The 19,711-nt window shown below is 35.4% G+C and overlaps 1 protein-coding gene across 1 annotated transcript in view; it reads right to left on the bottom strand.

Moving 5' to 3' along the window:
* Positions 1–19,711, bottom strand: part of LOC123284101 (ubiquitin carboxyl-terminal hydrolase 25-like) — an 83,820-nt gene that overhangs the window by 19,659 nt on the left and 44,450 nt on the right. Inside the window, exons 4-5 of the mRNA XM_070487754.1 lie at positions 15,144–15,267; positions 3,988–4,150 (exon numbers count right to left, since the gene is read on the bottom strand). Of these exons, the coding sequence (XP_070343855.1) occupies positions 3,988–4,150; positions 15,144–15,267 (287 nt within the window). The remainder of the gene's footprint in view (positions 1–3,987; positions 4,151–15,143; positions 15,268–19,711) is intronic.

The raw sequence follows: 19,711 nt of genomic DNA, 5'->3' as shown, positions 1-19,711 counted from the left end.
AATATAAGTTATGTTGGGAGATGAAAGGAAAGGCAATTCTAGGTAGCTGAAATGAAAGAGCTAAATCCTCATTCTTCTCAGCAGGAAGGCATGTCATTTAGAAAAATGAGATAGGAGAAACAGCTGGAAGTGGCTGTAGTTGCCTTTAAGGAGTATGAGATAGGGAGGATTGAGGCTGATTACTGTTGTTTTTCACTGTAAGCCTTTTATTGCTATGGGGTTTTGGTTTTCTGTTTGAACTATGTACTTACGTTCTTTGATGAAGATTAAAGAGATAAGAGCAAGTAATGTGAATAAACATGTTAAATGATATCCTGAGATTTTTTGAAAACTTGCCACATCTTTTCAATCCCATACAGCATTAGGGTGATAGAAGCAATTAAAGTCTTCAATTCCACCATAAATAATATATGGTCCTTTTTGGTTCATTCACTCACTCATTCAATAATTACTTAAAAGGCTCCTCCAATGTGTCAGACACTGTACTGTATACTGGTATAGAACAATAACCTAGAAGATATGTTCTCTGCCCTCAGGATGCTTGTATTTTAGTCAACCTGTAGTTACATGATTTATGAGTAGGGTGACCATATCCTTCATTATCCAAGGATGAAAGAGGGCTTTATGACTAATTAATAGGCACTAGTGGATCTACAAGAGGAATAAACTGGACTGTACCAGGCAAACTGAGAAGCATGAGCACCTTACTTCTGAGCATCTCAGAAGCATCCAAATAGGAAAGGTGCTAAGGATCATCCTGAGAATCTACGGATTACACTCCAAACTAGAGAGAGAGGAGAATACATACCTCTAAATAACTACCTCATTCACGGATACCCTAGTGGAGAAAGTAGCCCCACTTAGTACTTTTTACATAAAAATTCATTTGAACAGGATTAAAACAGTCCTGACTAGATAAGGGGTCGATGCTCAATCTAAAGACAGTCAGGCTAATATTGCTAGCATCCAAAAGACTATTTAAGCTATTCTCTGTAAAATCTTCTCTTTGCCTCTTATAATCCCTTTCTGATACTCTACCACTTTTCTCCCAAATTATCGGTCCCAATAGCTAAAAGAACAAGTACAATAAAGCTCTACCTTTTGTAGCCTACTCCCACTACCTACTCCAAAGTTAGCAGTTTATAATCTCAGTAACCTTCTATAATTGGTAGATATACTTAGAAGGAAAAGAATCCCAGTTGCTTCCTGCAAGTCCTGCCAACTAAGTAAATTCCATCCCTGAGAAATTTTGTAATTGAAACTTTATAGTACATTTACGTCACAGTTTGAACAAGCTCCAACTCACTTTGGAAAATATAATAAAACACTTCCAACACTAATACAGACTTCCTGCCCAACTTTTCTTTCATAAGTGAGAAGTTCCAATTATGATGATAAACTGTTATAGCTCAGATTATGTCTATGGAATTAAGGAATAATGTCAGAAAATGAAAAAACAAAAAGTTTTTATTACTAGAGATGAAAATAAAAAACTACTTAAAATAGAATAATTATAGTAAGGAAAAAAAAAAACCACGAAGTGATCTTCAGACAAATTTTTTCCCGTCCACAATTTTCCAAAATTTGACGCTTAACATTTTTTTCCAAATCCCCAAGTCAATATCTTAATAATTCACTATAACTCAAATTTTTTAAGGTTAGAGGTTACTTCTCCTAGGTGTCTAAATCTCTCCAAAAGAAAAAATAAGTAATTCCGAAAACCTTATACTTGCCTATGTTAGGAGTGTGGTAAAGCCATGCTACCAGTTAAGTAGCCACTCATCTAAGATAAAACTTAAAAATTAGTAAAATTACTTCAAATTTTGAAAACAAGCGATTTTTCTAGTTCATTCTGCTCTCTACCAAAAAAACACCAAAAATTTGAAATGTAAAGCAAAATCTAAGGTCAGCAAATAACACTTAAGATAGAAATAGATAAACAACTGATTCAAATTTGAATTAAGATATGAGAGGAGTTTAACCTATGAAAATGATAAGTTATTATCCCCATACCTATTAATAGTAATTTAGTTATTTCAAACAGGAAAAATAAAGAACTCCTCTTCTAACAAACAAATATTGATTATTTCCAAGTACTTTCTTTCTTCTTAAAGTTTTCTAAGAGAAGCGTCTAATCAATGAGCCTCACTTATTGGCCATAATAGCGCAGAGATAGCATCCACTTGTCCAAATAGAGGCAGCGAAGCATATTCATGAACACTCAGATCACAGCCTTCATAGTGAGCTTCATATTTTAAAATGATGTCTAAATTATAAAATTTAGATTGGACAGTGAAATGTAAAACCCCTTACTAATAGTGCAAGTAAAGTAAAGCAAGATAGCCTATCAGGAAGATCGAAGAGACTCTAAGATAGCAAAGAAAATGTTAGATATTGTTGGGATGTAAGTGAATAATTCATGTGTAATCAAGGCTAGGAACAAAGCTATTATTACAGATTTAGGTTAATCCAGGTATTCCTTAATATTTCAATAGCTTGGAAAAGAAATATACATACATACTACATGCTAACTAGTGTTTACCATAGTATATTGAAGAGTGAGGCATAAATCCAGAAAGCTAAAGGAATTCAAATTGCATGGTATCATGTGCCAGAAGCAAAAAAAGTGGGGGAAAAAGTTGAAATTTATTACACTGAAGTGGAAAAAATGGTAAAATTACAAATTAATATCCTACAGAACACAATTAACCTTATAGAAAATGAACTACATAACCAAGTTAGCTGCTTTAATATCACATGAAAATTTACACTGTCATACATACAGGTTTGGAAAACTACAAATGAAGAGATATTTTTAATATAAAAAGAAGTGGCATAGACATCCAATGATTTTATTATTTATTGATTGATTGATTGATTGATTTTGAGGAAGGTTAGCCCTGAGCTAACTACTGCCAATCCTTCTCTTTTTGCTGAGGAAGGCTGACATCCATGCCCATCTTCTTCTACTTTACATGTGGGACGCCTACCACAGCATGGCTTTTGCCAAGTGGTGCCATGTCTGCACCCGGGATCCAAACCGGCGAAGCCCGGGCCGCCGAGAAGCAGAACATGCGCACTTAACCATTGTGCCACTGGGCCGGCCCCTACATCTAATGATTTAAAAAGTACTCATCAGGAACACTAATTAATAAGCTACAATTCTACTGTATTAGCAAAATAAACATAAATATTAATTTTCCTAAAGGGTTATTATTCATAGATTAAGGAGATTGTTAAGGTTTTGCAATCTAATAACATTATTAATGTCTAACTGAGAATGGTAAAGAATTATGACAATAGTCATCACATAAAAGAGTAAGAAAAAAAAGAAAAGAAAATTAGTTAAAATTGAGAAGAGGACAGATGTCTATGCATACAAAGATTTTTCATTTTAGAATAAGGGGCTCAAAAAACATTCCATTAAGGGCTTCCCAAGTTAGAAGGAACATGTGTTATTCTTGATTCATCAATATTTATTCTTTACATCATTTTCACCTATACATTGAGAATTATCTGCCAATCTATACCCTCCTCAAATGAAATGCTTCCTTGTATTAAAAATAGTATTTAAATGACTATAATTCTATGAATAACACTTTCCATTATATACAAATAAATCTAATCACAAAAAAAGTAGTTCTAATTTCACATCTTGGTTACATCCTTCCCTTAATTTGCAAGACATACAAAAATATTTTCTTTACATTCTGACAACAATTCTTAGCCGGGAAGGAGGAGAAATTAATTCAAAATAATTTCAAATAAAGCACAGATAGTACTCTAGTGTTAAAACTCCATACCGGGAGAAGGAACAGAGTGGGGTGGGGAATACTGCAATCCCCAAACTAGTTTATTAGATAGAAAGGCATATTAAAACTTAGCCTGCAGTTATGTTTCAAGTATACAACTTAAAAGAAACACAACCCCAAGCCAGTTTCTATTGCTATCGTGCCCACCAAATAAGATCTGCAAAAAGACCCTTACCTGAATAACAGCACTAAACCAGCAAGTATTACCCACATTCTTTAGTCCAACAGGAGCTTTGTCCTGCCTTTTTCTATCGTAAGGGTTTCGAGAATCCCTCCAAACCTCCGTAGGTGTCCTCTTCAAACAGGCTTTATTTTCCGCTATGCTGGCTTCAAGAACTCTTAAGCCATGGGGAGAAAATGATGAAAAAAAAAATAAAGTATTAATCTAGTGCCGTACCCTAGGAAATAGCATATCACAAACTAACTATTTTAATTACTTAAGCTCTGGATAACGTATTTGAGGAAGTAATATTTAATGCCAACTTTACTCAAGTAGAGGTTAGCTTTCTTTAAGAATATAGCAGCGGCAATGCCAACAGATCAAGAGACATGCAGTTTTCCTCAGAAAAATGAAATTTCAAACACAAAAAGACAATGTTACATAATATAGAAAGTATGTTAAATTATGTCAACCAATTACAAGTTTAGTACCAGGAATATAGCACCTAGACAAGTTTTCTGAGTAATCACTTTATTAAAGTATATATTTAAAATATAACATAATGACTCGTTTTTATAACAATTACTTTGAATCATCAAGAAAACATCAAAAACTGGACAAACTGCACTTTTACTCCTCTGACCATTAATTTCCTTGCCTATAAAAAACGTTAAATAACATACACTCTGGGATTCTTTTCAGTTCTAGATATCTATGACTCTATGACAGTTAAATAAAGGCAGAGAATACTTAGTGTTCACTTCTTCACCCAAAAGTTTGCCTAGCGAAAAATCTAGTGAAACAAATATCTACACGTCAGAATAATAAAAGGTTAACCTCCTGAAAATAAACTCAGCCTACAGAATATCTTAAATATATCTAAACGCAGCAAGAGTAATGCTACTTTGCCCAATGACGTTTTTCTTGCTCTTAAGCAAGTAATTACATGCTGGAAAACTGCCTGCTCAAGACATGTGTTACTTAGTGTTCTAAATAAGCCTTAAGTAATATTCAGGTGTCTTAACCCATTTTATGTTAATTACAAAAACCTCAGCAAGAATGAGTTTTTCCAATTTTTTGGCTTCCCGAGATAATCTCATTCATGCTACATCATCTTTATGCTCAAGATTTTGCCCGACTAGATCAATGTCAAAATAATATAGCTATGTTTCTTAATGATGGGGAAAAAGTGAATTGTTGTATTAGCTCTCACTGCAGTATTTGTAACATGACATTAGACACAATGTAATAGGACTCCAAATCATCATTACTTAAAATAACTTACGTGAATATAGAATAAAGTCTTTCTCTGGGACACAACGAAACCACATACTAAAAAAAAGTAAGTAACAACAACAGTTGTTAAAATGTAAAGGTCAAAGTAACCTTATATACTTAAAAATAAACAGGTTACACCTCTGTCACTTTTAAGTGTGATCCATCACTAGCAGCAGTATTCTCTGCCCCAAAACTAACTCTCACATGCACCCTCCACCCCTGGGCTTTTTCTCTTAAACTATTTACTACTAAAGTATACCAGAATTTCTTGGAAGGTGTTTAGGTAGATAAATTGGGTCAGAAGAAAATCAGAATTTATCTAGAACATCCCCCTGTGGCCAGAAAGCAAGTTTTCAAGAACCTAAGGGAAGATAAAAAGTCAGAGCCAACTTGAGAGGCTTCCTACTGTTCAACTGCACAGTTCAGGATAATACAAAACAATAGCAATAATACAGTGGATTATGTACAAAGCAACTAGGTTATGCTCAAAAGAGAAAAGTTAACAGTATGCAAAAGGTATATGTAACACAAAGACTGCTGTATATAGAAAGGTATATTTAATTTCTTATTGACTTTCACAAACGGGAGTGTTTTCATTTGAAAGTTTTGTTCCTTTTGTAACGCACATGTGCATTTAGAAGTTTAAATAAAGGAATCTTATTTGTATCTTGGCAATTCAAGATGAATGAACAAAAACAAGCAATGAGTTCTGGGGGAAGAAGCAACAATACCACAAACAGGAAAGAAGAATTAGTGCCAGAGGTCATATACAAGAGAGAGAAGAGGCATCCGGCAATTGACCAGCACCTGTGGGCATGTACAATCACCATTTAAAATGAGGATTCTACAACATACTGTAAAAGTATAAACTGGTCAAAAGTCTAGGAAAACTACACTCAATCCTGAATCTCCTGGTGGATAAACCTCTACCATTACATATTTTTAACCTACTATTATAATAAAATACCACTAAGAAATGAACCCTTAATAATGTCAACAGACCAGATCACCTCCATCATAACAACCAGGCAATGGGTCACATAGACATCTGTTATGAAAAACATGAGAATACCTAATTTCTACAAAATACACCCAATCTGCAAAAATTAAAATGCATATGTGAGTCACACGAAGTAACAACAAAAAGAAATTCAGCCTCAAGACCAGATTGATTTAAACTAGGTCTCATATTGCCCACAAATGTCAACAACCCAACCCAAATCTACAATCCAGACTGCCCTGAGATAATGATATTCTTCTTATTCTAGATCTGGTTAAGATTACTAAAATCCAGGAAGTTTTTTTTTAATGTTTTGATGCAATCAATTCCCTCACCCTCTTTTTCTGCCCCTCTCCTACAAAGAAAATACACCTCTTGATTTGTATGTTTACACACAAATTTGTATGTTAAACATTACATTAATGGCATGAGCTAACTTACGTAAACTTTTTGGTTCCCTTGCCTAATCTCTCCCCGTAGGACTGGGAGAATGTATGGCCTCAAATGTACTTCCTAGGACCAAGTAGCTTGCCTGCACTGTTTGTTATACTATTCCTCAAAGCAAGTGGGAAGGGAAAGAAAGCCAAGGATATAAATTGAAGATACCATCTCCCCAGCATTCCTATGTACCCTTTTTTACAGAGGTAAAATTAGGTACAAACTGTAATAACTGTTTGATCAGGACTCAAGAGATACATGCTCATTGCTGCTCAAAGTTACCTAAGATACAAAAATAAAAGAATATCCATTTCCTAAATTATATTTTGTGTGTATATGTGTACATATAATTATTCATATAACTCAATTCTGTCATATGGTAAATATCATTCATTATCACAAAAGTATAGGTGTTCAAGAAATAGGTTTATTATAAATTCCTTAGCCACACCATATGGTGAAATTGTGGTACTAAAAGATGGTGGATGAAAGAATGCCATGACTTTGTGATCTCCTTGATTTAGAGCTTACAACTCATTCAGTTTTGTATCACCGGGGACTTACAACATGCTTCAGTGGGTTTTCTCCTACCGCCTCCTCCAGGATCATGAAGGACTTTACAAACACATCTATTACACTGCACCAAAAATATTTATTAAGTACTCAGTCTCTCCCATTAGCATGTGGAGGGTAGAAACACAGATCTGTTTCTTCGCTAGAGCTTACATGATAAATATAGGGGCTAAATGAGTGTTTAAAGTAAATGGATGATTAAGATGTTAGATGATGCTATACCTCTCTTATTTTTTAGCTAAAGCCCATCTCCAGCTAAATATTACTCTATTCCCAAGCCCTTGACCCCTTCTATAGTCCAGTACTGGTTTAATGAACATAAACTTTCTACAACGCCAATTTCTACATAAGGGTCCCTTCCCTGGACTCACCAGACTAAAGCCAGTGATACCAGCCAGGCTTTAAACTAGTAAAGAGTATGCAATAACTATATTCTAGGCATTAAAGCTGCCAGGAGAGAGAAAGAAAAAAAAGGAAAAACAAAAAACAATGGAAATCTCAGAGAGCTCAGAAACAGCTTATAACAAAATGCCCAGAGAGGCAACCCCAAAAGCCACAATCAAAAACCAAACCCCCTACACATCACCTGCTTTCTTATCTTCCCAACACTGGTCATGACCATGGCATTCAGCAATAGAAAAAGACGACAAAATGTTTTGTGTCTCTTTTTCTCCCATACTGAATGTTCAGAGAACTTAGGGTAAATGTTCACCTTCCCAGTGAAATTTTATTGCAGTGATTGGGGGGGGGAGGGTTTGCTTGTTTTACTTTGTTTTGTACTGTTATTTAAACCGAATTATAGCAGTAATCTTGAAAACATTCCACTTTAGATTATCTAAGTCCATTTTGGGGAAGCAGCATACTCACTGGAAAACAAGCATTATCATTTAAGCTGTATAGATCATCCAAAAAGAAAAGAAAAAAGCAGGAAGTGAGGGAGAGAAGGAGAGAAAGAGAGTGGAGGGAATCATCTTGTTGACTGCCTTCAAAAAAACCTATTGCGGGACCTGGCCTGGGGCTGAGTGGTTAAGTTCCCGCGCTCCACTTTAGCAGCCCAGGGTTTCGCCAGTTCGGATCCTGGGCAAGGACACGGCACCACTCATCAGGCCATGCTGAGACGGTGTCCCACGTGCCACAACTAGAATATACAACCATGCACTAGAGGTTTTGGGGGAAGGAAAAAAAGATTGGCAACAGATGTTGGCACAGGTGCCAGTCTTAAAAGAAAAAAAAAAAAAACCTATTGGTATTTTGATTAGATCACACTAAACTCTAAGTCAATATTAAGGAGAACTGATCAGTTTTACAACGTTCGGTCCTCCAATTTGTGAAATAGACTATATTTCCAATCATTACATATTCATTAATGTGTTTCAATGATATTTAACAATTTTCTTTGAGTATTTGCACATTTCTTATTAGATTTATTCCTGGTCTTTAATAGTTTTATGTGTTTTAAATGGTAGCTTTTAAAATTTCACTTTCTCATTCTTTCTTATGCATAGAAATATAATTTTTTTATATTGATTATTAATCAACATAGCTAAATATTCTTTTTTTCTTGGTAGGAGTACTTTAGGGATAATTTACATATAATAAGATATAGAAATCTTAAATGGACAGTTCAGTGAAATTTTTCTAGATATGTATACACCCATGTGACCACCACAGACGAAAATATAGAAAATTTCCATTATTCCAGCAAAGCCTCTCATGCCCTTTTTCAGCCAACAGTGCCGTCTTCTCCATCCCTCAATAATCACCATCCTGACTTCTATCACCATAAATTAGTTCTGCCTGTCCTTAAACATCACGTAAACGGAATCACACAGCAGTTACTCTTTTATGTCAAGTTTCTTTCACTCAGCATTTTGCTTTGAGGATTCCTCCACATTTTTGCCAGTACCAGGAAAATGTTTTCCATTATATTGCTTACTATTCCATTGTGTGAATATACCACCCATTGTTTACTATTCTGCTCTTATATTTGGTCGCTCAGTTTTTAGTTATTATCAATAAAGCTACTCTACACTCCTTTCTCAAGGGTCCACACCTAGGAGTGGAAATGCTAAGTCCTAGCACAGTATGTGTTGAAATTCACTAGAAATTCCCAGTTTCCCAAAGTGGTTATGCCATTATTCATTCCTACCAACAGTCTATGACAGTTCCAGTTGCTCTACATGCTCAACACTTGGTATTGTCAGTCTTTTTAATTTTAGCCATTGTGATGGATATACAGCGGTGCCTGTTCTCTAATGAGATGACTTTCGAGCTTGCACTACCCAGATCGCCACCATTGCTTCAATCTATCATCACATCCACCACAGCAACATGTCCACAATCATATACTAAGTACCATTTAAGGGACTCTGTTTCTAACATAGAAGCTACCACTGCATGTCAGACATGTGACTCCTGCCAAAAGTTGACCTGTTTCTCTCATGGTGAAGGAGGCCACACTGCATGGGGTGTGGCTGCCCACTCCTGGCAGACTGACTATATCAAACCTTTGAACAGCCCCCTCCTGCCCCAATCCTTCTTAGGACTATCAGTGGTACTTCAGTGTTGTTGACACTTTTTCAAGTGACACTCGTGCTGTTCCAGTCTGATCAGGCAACTCTGGCCCTTAGAACTAATATGCTTCATATTTTCAACCATTCCAGACCACTTGTAATCTGACACTGGTGTACCTCTTACCATAAAAAACACTCAAAAAGGAATGATAGTCAAAGCAGTCAATGGACCTCCTATGCTCCCTATCATCCAGACAACTGGTATTGTTGAGCATTAGAATTCTCCTCATAAATCAACTTTAAAAAGGCTGTAATTGCCTCCCTCACTTACTCCTGTTCCACACATATTCTTAGGGCAGCTCCCCCTCACAGCTGCTTCCCAGGTAATGATCAGAATGAAAATGAGAGGAGTTATGGAGACCAACTTAAAAATTCAGAATTCTACCCTAACCATTCCTGGATATGATGCTCTTTTCTTTCTCCAAAGGGCAACTCTAGGCCGTCCTGGTTGGTAAACCCTCCAGGAGGCTCCCAGACTTAACTCCAGTTCAGATACCTGGATTTCTGTGTTGAACTGAGTGGTCTTAGAATGCGAAGATAACCATTATTTGGTTGAGTACACTGCTCACCTAGTTCCCCTACAGTGGCAAAGTGGGAGGCACAACGAGTCCGTGTTAATTTTATAAAAATGTCTTTGTTCCTCTTGTACCTGCCCTTCTGGAGGAAAAGTCAGGTACAAGTAGGAAATTACTGGGAAAAAAGGTAAAATTACTGGGACACACAGATTTTGTGGCAGGGGAGGCAATAGAAGCACCCCACGTCTAGGGGTGTAGGAAACATGGAAACAGGAGGGATAGTAATAATCTTTGTCTTTCAGAACTGCCCTTGAAACCTTAATCACAAAGAAAAGTGCCTTGGTGAGACTACCCCACACAGTTTCAGAGTATAAAATTCTGGCAGTTATTTTCTTTCCATTCATTTTTGAAAATCATTTTATTATTTTCATGCGTCTTATTGCTGCGTCAATTTGTTTCATTTGTCACTAACTTTAGGATAATTCCACCTTTCTTCTCTGAAAACTTTTAAGATTTTCTTAGTCTTTTCCTTTTTTTCTTCTTTTCTGCTGTGGAAGATTCACCCTGGGCTAAAGTCTGTCGCCAATCTTCTTCTTTTTGTATGTAAGCCTCCACCACAGCATGGCCACTGACAGAGGAGTGATGTAGGTTAACAGCTGGGAACTGAACTCAGGCCGCCACAGAGGAGCATACCAAAATTAGCCCCTAGGCCACCAGGGCTGGCCCAAGATTTTCTCAGTCTTAAGTGCTCTGGACTAACACTATAATGAATCTGCGTAACGGTTTCTTTTAATTTTCCTGACTGCGATTTGTTGGGCCTCATGAAATTACAGGTTATCTTTTCACTTCTGAAAAATTCTCAGTGATTATCTCTTTAAATTTTGCCTAACCCACTCTCTCCTCTCCTCGTGTGTAACACCAATTAATGTGTGTTAGACCTACTCACTTTCTTCTCCATATTTTCCATCTTTTTAGCTGTCTTAGAAGTTGGATAATTTCTCCTCACATATCTTCCAGTCTACTAATATGTCCTTTAACTGCATCCAATCTGCTATTAAACCTAGGTCCTGTACATTTTTTTTTACTACAGTAATTCTGGTTTTCATTTTCAGAATATATTTTCAGTTCTTTTTCAAATTCGTCAGGTCATATTTTCAAGCATTTCTTGTCTCCTTTAAAAGCTAAAGTATAGTTCTATCGATCACCATATCTAAATACATGAGTGCATTTTTGCTGCCTATTATTTTTGCTGATTCTCACAGTGACTTTTTTCCAATTATGCTTGGTAATTTTGACTAGTGGAACTTGCAGAACTTCTAAAGTTACTGAAGGGGATTCTTTGAGGCCAAGGATAAAGACAACTTCCTAGAGAGAGAACGCATTTTTGATTCTGCCAGGACCTACGGACAACACAAATCCAACACCATTTAAAACTAAATTCCCAAGTCGGTATTTATTGGACCATTGAAGTGACACAAATTAGCTGCAAAACATGGTACAACTTCTCAGGGGCAAGTCTCATCACCTCCAACAGCACCCTTCAGAGCCAAGGTAACCATCTTTGTAGTGCTCTAGGAGTTCTGAAAGAGGGGGATACTTCTGATTTACCCTTATTGTGAATATGTCACCCTTTGACAAACAACTTAATAAGGGGCAAGATCTCCTATTAAAGATCCTTACCATACACAATGTTCTTTGACTTATTTCTTCCACGTTCAACAAGGATATCATAACTGAAGTTTATACACATAAGCCAATTTATATACAAGCAAATATTATCATGTCAAAAACTGACTTTCAGTGTGCTGAACTTCTTTGGGTTCCTGCTTTCACCCTGATTTCAGTAAAATTTTACAGTATTTTATATCCAACAGAAACAACACAAAATTCTGGTTGTTTCCACTAGAAAATGTGTCTTAGTCTACTATATTTCTTGAAATAGTTGGAGATGTGTTTTTTGTAACGGTTTTTACTAGAACCTAGCCCTACCTTCTATCCAGCTAGTTCAAAGTCATTTCACGAGGCAAGCCATTTTCACAAGAAATATGCCAGAGACACAAACCAGTCCCAATGTAGCTCATTAGTAAATTTCAACTAACCATACTCTACTTGTTCTCTATCTAAGCAATGACAACCAAGAGATAACTATAATATAATACATCCAATGCAGACATTAAGGAGTAATTATATTAAGAATTACACTTCCAAGATGTTCAACATAAAAAATTTTACCATGAAATTTATGAATGCCTAAACACAGGATTGTAAGATATAAAAAGATAGGCTTTATCTCATCTAATTAGACATAATAATGTAGTATTCCAATTGTGTGAATTCATATTAAAGTATATCTATTGAAATATAACCACAGTCAGATGATTCTAGGATTTTCTTTTGGCAAGATTTTGTCATATGAACTTGGGTAACGAACAAGTAGTTAAATTTACTTTTAAGCATGATATATAATTTGCATCATTTTCCCTTTCGAATTTAGACTTCCAAGCCTTAATAAAACCCATAGAAACAAACACATCTTTGCTAAATGTTTAGCTAGAATCCTGACATTTCCTTTTTACTGATACAATGTGATTTACATATGTGCTTATTAACTGCCTATTTTGCATTTGACACTGTTAACTGTAAATTATAAAACTTACACGTAACAAAAAAATAACATTTAGCAACAGTAAATTAATATGACTTTTTACTTCTACAGAGTATAATTTTATGTAAAATTTTACAGCATATTACACTATGCCAAATCTCTGTAATGTTATCTACAATAAAAGTATTTATAAAATATATACTATTTTAAAAGTACATTAAAATGTAAAAGACCAAGAATAAAAAAGAGCAGTATCTTATTTTCTTTTCCATTTGGACAAAAATAAGTATCTAAAACAATATATAACATATACATTGAACTTAGTAACAGATTAGGAATAGTTTTAATCCCTCAACTTTTAAGTTATTTCTACTGTTTATTATCTAATTAATTAGTACATGTTCTTTTAATTAGAAAACACATAATAGAAAACTACTGATACCATTTGGTATATAAGCTTCCAGAGTTTTTAAAATTTATATACTACTATAAATTCATAAAAAGTACACTCTTTAAAATAATATTTGTAACAGTATATATTCTGTTTTATAACCTCTTTTTTACATAATAGATCATTCCCCTTAAATATGAAATCCAACTCATGGATTTCATGATTCAAATATTTCTCAACAAAGCTGAAGTACTGTCAAGTTTTATAATATTCAAGATAATTATTTCATTCCAATCTATTTCTTTAAGACAAAACCTAATTTTATAATTTCTCCAAATCCTTTACAAAATAAGCCTAACTAAAATGTCTAAAGATAGTTTATGCATTTTTGGCTTTCATTTAAAATTACTGGTGTTAAATACTATTAACTGCAATGAAAGAGAATAATGAATTTTAATTGTCTTTCCATCTTAAAATAATGTCTTAAAAAGTACTTTCCGAAGTATCATTTAAAAACATTAAAAAGTATTACTAATAAAAATTATGTGCCTTTGCTAAACATAGCATTTTGAGACAACTCCTACAATACAGTAATCTCAGATTACTTAGAAAGACATATACTATTGATACTGTGCCAAGGGAAATTATGTGAGGAAGCTGGCACATTCTGCTACCAAACAACTCTGCTACAGAGAAAAGAACACTGGAGTCATAAGACCCATCTTAGCTGTGTAACTTTGGAAAATCATTTAACCTCTTAAAAGATATATTTCTTCTTCAGTAAGACAGAGTTATCACTGCTTGCAAAGAGTTGTTTAGAAGATTACACAGTCATGCGTCACTTAACGACAGGGATACATTCTGAAAAATGCATCATTAGGTGATTTCGCCATCGTGTGAGCATCCTAGACAGTACTTACACAAACCTAGATGGTATAGCCTCCTACACACCTAGGGTATATGGTACTAATCTGATGGGACCACCATCATATATGCGGTCCATCATTGACCACAATTTCATTATGCAGCACATGACTGCAGCTAGTTATAATTTAAAGTTTTTTTTAGTCAACATTCTTTTGTGATAAAATCAAATTTATTTATTTGATCCTTCAGTAGATCAAATTGCTTTAAACTAAAAAGTTTTCCTTATTAAATCAAAAGATGCATTTTATCACATCTCTTAGAATCTTGCCTAATTCTTTAAAAAAAAAAAAAAAACCCCTATAAACATACTACCATATTATAGATCAGAGGTTGGTAAACTGCAGCCCATGGACCAAATCCAGCTGGCAGCCTATTTTTGTAAATCAGGATTTATTGGACCACAGCCACACTCATTAAATAATGTATTATCTATAACTGCTTTTATACTACAACACCAGACTGAGTAACTGCAACAGAAACCATATGGTCAACAAAGCCTAAAATATTTACCATTGGCCTTTTACAGGAAAATGTTTGCAGACGCCTTCTATAAATGACTATAAATTGAATTGGACGATGTATCCAAAACGGATTAGGAGGAAAAAAAAAAATCAGAGAAACATTGAAACATACACCTAAATTTAGTGCCCATAATGCCACTCCAAACTCCTAAAAATCTAAGCTTCAAATGCAATCGGAACTAGAAAATGAAAATTTTGGTTACATAAAATATAAAAAAAATACTGAAATATATTCATAATTTATTTAGAATAACAAAGCATATTTTGTGCCTCTTGAAATTAATTAAAGCCAATTATTATTTCTATTATAAACAGAACTTATATCCACTTTATATAAATTAGGTTTTTACCTGCTAATGGCTTGCTCCTCATCAGTCATTCCAGTCTCCCTGAACACCCTGTTTGATTCTGCCAAACTCAAGGCAATTGCTCTCTGAAGATCATCTTTATCATCTCCAGTGAGATCAATCACATCTGAAAAGCAAAACTAACTTTCTCAAAATGAAAAGTCAAACAGAATGAAAGGTAATTCTTATCATGGAGATTTTACACCCACTATACCCTTTCAAACCAAAGTCAGCACCAACATAATTCTCTATAAGATCCTTTCTGAAGAGAATACAAACATTTTAAATGGAACATACTTCGAAACAATGTTCCTCTCTGTAAAATATAGCTAAAAGCAATAAGGGCATAAATATTTTTCATTACAGAGGAAACAATATTTACTATGAAGTCCCTGATTAAAAGTATATAATAAGCAGGAAGACTGCTAAAAAATTTCTTTACCAAACAAATTTGAAATTAACATAATTAAACATTTACATTTACACTTTTGGAAGTTAATCCAAATATACACACGTTACAGTTCATCCACAATACCACCTAGACGTTGTCTATCAAAGTATAATAATTAACAACTGAGCTCTCAAAAATTATGTTTCAGAAACTAACTGACCGTAGATATATATACGTTTATATACACATTGTTTTAAAGTCTGGAAGAATGTGCCAAATTGTCAACAGTGGTTAAGTTTGATGAAGAGGGTTATGGAGGAGGAAGTGTAAGGATCTCTCACTTTCTATTTCAAACACTTCTCTACCATCTGAATTATTTAATAATCATTCAGTTTACTAAATAATTTTAATTTAAAAATGTTTGCATTTCACAAAAAGAAATACACTAAGCAAAGAAAATAGTTTTGATGCTATAAGTATTCTTTTTCCAAAGAATAAAGGCTACAACTATTACCACCTACAGAAAAAACACTTTTTAACCAATTTCCCAGTAGATATTCATCAATTTCCTTAACCCAAAAGATGCCAATAATACTCACATTATTGTTTAAACAATGGTAAGAACCATAATATGTTGCCAAGTAGGGGATTATAAAACAATATGATGAGAAAGAAAAAACCATATCTGTTATTACCTTATCTTTGTGTGGTTGGGATTTTGCTTCTGGGTATTTTGGACAAGTTTTGTATTCCTTTCGTTTATTTGTATTTGAGACATGTTAAAAACTAATTTTTTTTCATTGTAATCCTAGAATTTTATAAAAGGGAGACAAACAAAAAGGAGTAGGTGATGGGAGATAAGATGCTTGCATTCTACCATCTAGCTATAGGGTTACATACAGATGCTAGAAAAGAATATTCCACACTTAATAAGAAATAAATAATATATATTGGCCTAGTTCTATTATTATCCACACTTTTTCTCCAAAGGGTAGCTTACAAGGATATTAAAAATATTAGAAATAATAGCCGGCCATGGAAGATTTTTTTTTAATGTTCTTAGAAAGTATAATAAAACCTCACAAAAATGTAGTAAGTAGGGTCCAAAAAAATTCAGTCAAGTAAAATGTAGAACACATAGCAAGGTAACTGAAATGATGGAGCATGCCTAGATCTATCAGCAGCCAAAGGCTTTCTGAGTCCGGCTTACAAGACCTAAGTACAGGTCGACCACGGCTGAACATGGGTGTCACCGGGGTATAACTATCCAACCCAACTTAAATATTGATGAAGCAGAAGTTAGGACTAGAGAGGGATGAAATGGCCTTATGAAAATGAGAACTACCTTGGTCATTAAATAATGACTAGAATAGAGGTGAGTAAAGAGAGAATAATGGAAGTAAGGGAAACAATTTGAAAATCACCAAGCAGCAGAAAAACAGGTTTTGGGGATATGATCAATTAGCCCTCAGACTCCATTCTCTCATCCTCCAAGTATACTTTATTCAACTATAGAAGCTGGAAAGATTAAAAGATACAAACAAATCTATTTTCCCAATTCATGTGCAGTTAAGGTTCTGGATAAAATTTAGGTTCCACCAACTGGATGCACTAACATGAGCTTTGGAAGGCAGAGTGAGGGGGAAGCCCTACTCCTGCTGCTTTTGGCTGTTCTCTCCAGCATGACTGAAGAGATGTGGGTTGTTCCACAGTGGCATTCCAGTGTCCAATTTCCAGCTTCAGGGATGTCAAGAGATAAGAGTAGAAGCGGCAACTAGACTCTGCATTCCAATGTCCGGGCAGAGCTCAGCGGCAGTTACCTAATCTTGGATGCTTATTCTTCTCTGGGCTGCAGCTAGAGAAGCATGTTCTTGAACCCAGGAGTCCCAGAGGCAGCCTCCTGATTCACTCACTCACTACCCTCCTGATTGTGGCAGAGGGAGAGCTTCCCTGGCTGGCGAGTCCCACAAGAATCCAGGAGTCATTTCTGAAAGCTGAGCTAGAGATCCTCTCTCCAGTGCTTCCAGTGATTTCTTTAAGAACCTAATCCTCTGGATTAAATTTCTTCTATGAAACTATCTAGAGTGTTTACTGTTTCGTGACTGACAAGTAAACCAAACCAGCTAAGGCAGAAACTCACTCAGAAATAGCAACAACTTAAACTTAGAGCTTTTTCATAATTTATCAATTGTAACTCAAGCAACACAAAAGCAAAACACAAGGCAAGATATTTTTAACTCTATCTGATACAAGAGACAGATAACTGACATTGTGAGAAATGAAGTATATCATCATAAGAATAAAAAATGGCGGCGAGACTTCAAATTTAAGTCTTCTATTAAATCCAGTGGGCTTTCCTCCATAGTAGCAGTTCTCCAAGTGGAGTCCATGGATCCTCAGGGATCCCCTATGGCCCTATGAGGGAAAGGAGGTCTTTAAGTAAAATACATTCTCATAATAATATTAAGGTGTTATCTGCCTTTTCTACCGTGGTCATATTGGCACTGATGATACGAAACAACAATGCATTAAACTGCTGCATCTTAGCACACAAATCAAGGCAGTGGCACCAAGTTGTGTGAGCAATTCATTGTTATTACTCACAAATAGGCACACTCGTTACTCAAAAAAGAAAAAGCCAGTTTCTCTTAAGTCCTTGATAAAAAGGGAAAAATCAATTTTATTAAATCTCAAATACTGATTTAAATTTTCTTTTAATTCTACATGACAAATAAGAAGTATGCACAGTACTTCTGCTGTATATCCAAAGCACACTGTTGCTAAAGAAAAAACACAAGTGCAACGCTTGAGTTGCAAACTGAACTGATTTTTTTTCATGGAACACTATTTTTACTTGAAAGAACAACTGACAAACCACAAACTATGATTATGCAGACTTGAGTATTTGACAGATGTTTTCTCGAAAATAAAGTGAACCTGTCACATGAGGGAGAATGAATGACAGCATTTGTTGACAATGATTAACACAGAATTTTCAAGCAAAAATCAGAATTTTGGAAAACTTGTTTCTACCATTATGAGCTTGATATTTCCCCAATACTTAAAGGATTTCTGGTGAAATCAGGTGATACTGACAATTTTAATTTGTTTTATGATGCAGACGTTCTTCCAAGATTTGGAAGGAAATCTTTTCCAAATTACCAATGCACAGTATTACAAAATCATGCATAGGTAAACAATCCATTCAAAGAGCAAGGTAAGCCATAAAGACGCTTCTAGCATCTTCGGTCTTTGACCCTGGATCCTGACACAGAGCTTCTAAATCACTTGGAACTTCCTGGGTGATAGGAGCATCTTTTGTTCTAATGAGACGACTCTTGGTGGCCTCCTGTATAGCTTCAGGATGGGCACTGATCACCAGAAAAACCAAACCATGATTAGAAGCTTGGAACTTTGAGCCTCATCTCCCATCCTCTGGGAAGGAGAGAGAGGCTGGAAATTAAATTAATAATCAATCAAGCCCACCTGATGAAGTCTCCATAGAAATCCCTGAAGTACAGGGCTCTGAGAGCTCCTGGGTTAGTGACATATCCACATGGTGGGAGGGTGGCGTACCCCAAATCCATGAGACGGAGGCTCCTGCACTCAGGACCCTTCCAGACCTTGCCCTATGCATCTCTTCATCTGGCTATCCATCTGTATCCGTTATCATATTCTTTACTATATAATAAACAGGTAAATGTATTTCCCTGAGTTCTGTGAGAGACTGTAACAAATTATCAAACTTGAGGAGGGGGTCATGGGAACCCTCAATTTGTAGCCCAGTCAGAGAGAAGTGTGAGTAACCTGGGAACCCATTACTTGTAACTGGCATCTTAGGTGGAGGCAGTTGTGTGCAACTGAGCCCTTAACCTGTGGGATCCAATACCAACTCCAGGTAGTGTCAGAATTGAACTGAATTGCAGGACACTCAGCTGGTATCAGAAAATTGGTCGGGTGTGGGGTAAAAACTCACATATCTGGTGTCAAAAGTATTGAGTGAGGGCAGAGGAAGAAACAAGCAATAGTAGCCTTTGATGCTAGAAAGGCTGGTTGGCGAGAAGTTATTGGTCCTTAACTGAAAAGCTGAGACGTTTTCCTTTAAGCAGTGGAGAAAGTTTATTTATTATTTGTAGCTTCACTATAATTATCATAATTTTTTCCAGGATGTTCCCATTAC

The sequence above is a fragment of the Equus asinus genome, chromosome 17 (assembly GCF_041296235.1).
Source record: "Equus asinus isolate D_3611 breed Donkey chromosome 17, EquAss-T2T_v2, whole genome shotgun sequence".
NCBI classification, from domain to species: Eukaryota; Metazoa; Chordata; class Mammalia; order Perissodactyla; family Equidae; genus Equus; species Equus asinus.
This window is presented reverse-complemented; position numbering and strand designations above follow the sequence as displayed.